This window comes from Penaeus chinensis, chromosome 34 (assembly GCF_019202785.1).
Source record: "Penaeus chinensis breed Huanghai No. 1 chromosome 34, ASM1920278v2, whole genome shotgun sequence".
Classification (NCBI taxonomy): Eukaryota; Metazoa; Arthropoda; class Malacostraca; order Decapoda; family Penaeidae; genus Penaeus; species Penaeus chinensis.
Window position 1 is genome coordinate 11,593,629 of NC_061852.1, and position 1,267 is coordinate 11,594,895.

General features: G+C 38.5%; 1 protein-coding gene across 1 annotated transcript in view; it reads left to right on the forward strand.

Moving 5' to 3' along the window:
* The first annotated feature begins 261 nt into the window (after window positions 1-261).
* LOC125043644 overlaps window positions 262-1,267 on the forward strand; it is a 41,993-nt gene continuing 40,987 nt past the window's right edge. Inside the window, exon 1 of the mRNA XM_047639879.1 lies at window positions 262-468. Within this exon, the coding sequence (XP_047495835.1) occupies window positions 398-468 (71 nt within the window). The 5' untranslated portion in view covers window positions 262-397. The remainder of the gene's footprint in view (window positions 469-1,267) is intronic.

The window sequence follows — 1,267 nt, forward strand, 5'->3', positions numbered from 1 at the left end:
GTATTCTAACTTAATTTGGTGACAGAACGCCGATAAGAACAGAAAAAATTCTAAATAAGTTATAAGCCGTGAGTTATTAAAAAAAAAAATCATCGAGGCTCAGATAAACGGCGTCTTAGGAATAAAGGCCGCAAGGTATCTTACTATGATTATGATTTGTTTTAGAATGTGGGGAAAAATGTTAAACTGGAAAAGACCTCTCGATTGAAACTAATTTAAATGTGCGCGGTCGATGACGTCAAAAAGCAACCGACGAATCACAGCGCAGCTCCAAGGCGTAAACAACAATGGCGACGATCAGCTGACGTTCAGTGGGCTTGGTCGACGAGTTGCTTCCTCATTTTTCGTCATTTCCAGCTTAAAAATGACCAGGAAAGCGGTTCAATGATATCCGAACATGTCGTCTGAAAGCGAGACAGACGAGTTCTTCGATGCCTTTGACACGACGCCTCAAAGACAGTCAGCGAGGCATGTATTTCCAAATTTTTGTGGTCTTTAATTTTTTTGGAAAAACAAAAATCTCGGACGGGAAAAAGTGGAAATTGATACATGCGAGCTGTGCCCCTCGCATTCGTATTCTTATAAAGTACAGGGTTTTTTGAGGGACTGAACAGTCAGTGGGGGTGATTTAGACCTGTCAGGCAAGTGTCATTCTTCCAGTGACATGCATTATGAGTCATGATTTCAAGTTTCTAGAGATTCCATATTTCAGTATTCCATATTGACAGTTTTATTGAAGTAGCACCTCTTTACTGAAGTTTTTAAGGCATGGCAGATAGGTTATAAAGGTTATTATTCAGAATATAATGGCTTTACTATTAAGATAACATAACATTGATGGAAAGACTGGTGCAACAAATACTGCAACATTCCTGGTATATTTAACATATAATTGCACAAAAAACTGAAGGCATGTTAGAATTTCTTATTTTAGTCTGCAAAGGTTTGCTGTCACAACTGAACCCAGCAGCATAGGGGCCTTTGTGGTTTGCCTGTCATGTGCAGACTAAATGCCACCAAGTGTGGACATAGGATATCATAAGCAGTCTATCACTACCCAGTTTGTTGGAATCAGCTTTTCATTGGAATTACCATATACTTTAAAAATTCTTGTTCAGTGTTAGTAGTGGGAGTTTAATTTTGTTAGAGCTGGAAGTAAAGGCTGTGGTATCGCTTGATGTGATCATATACTGTTTATTTTGGTATCTTGAACTATACCCTGCCCAAGATGAAGTCTCAGTGGTTTTCTCACAATTTTTTTTTGTGT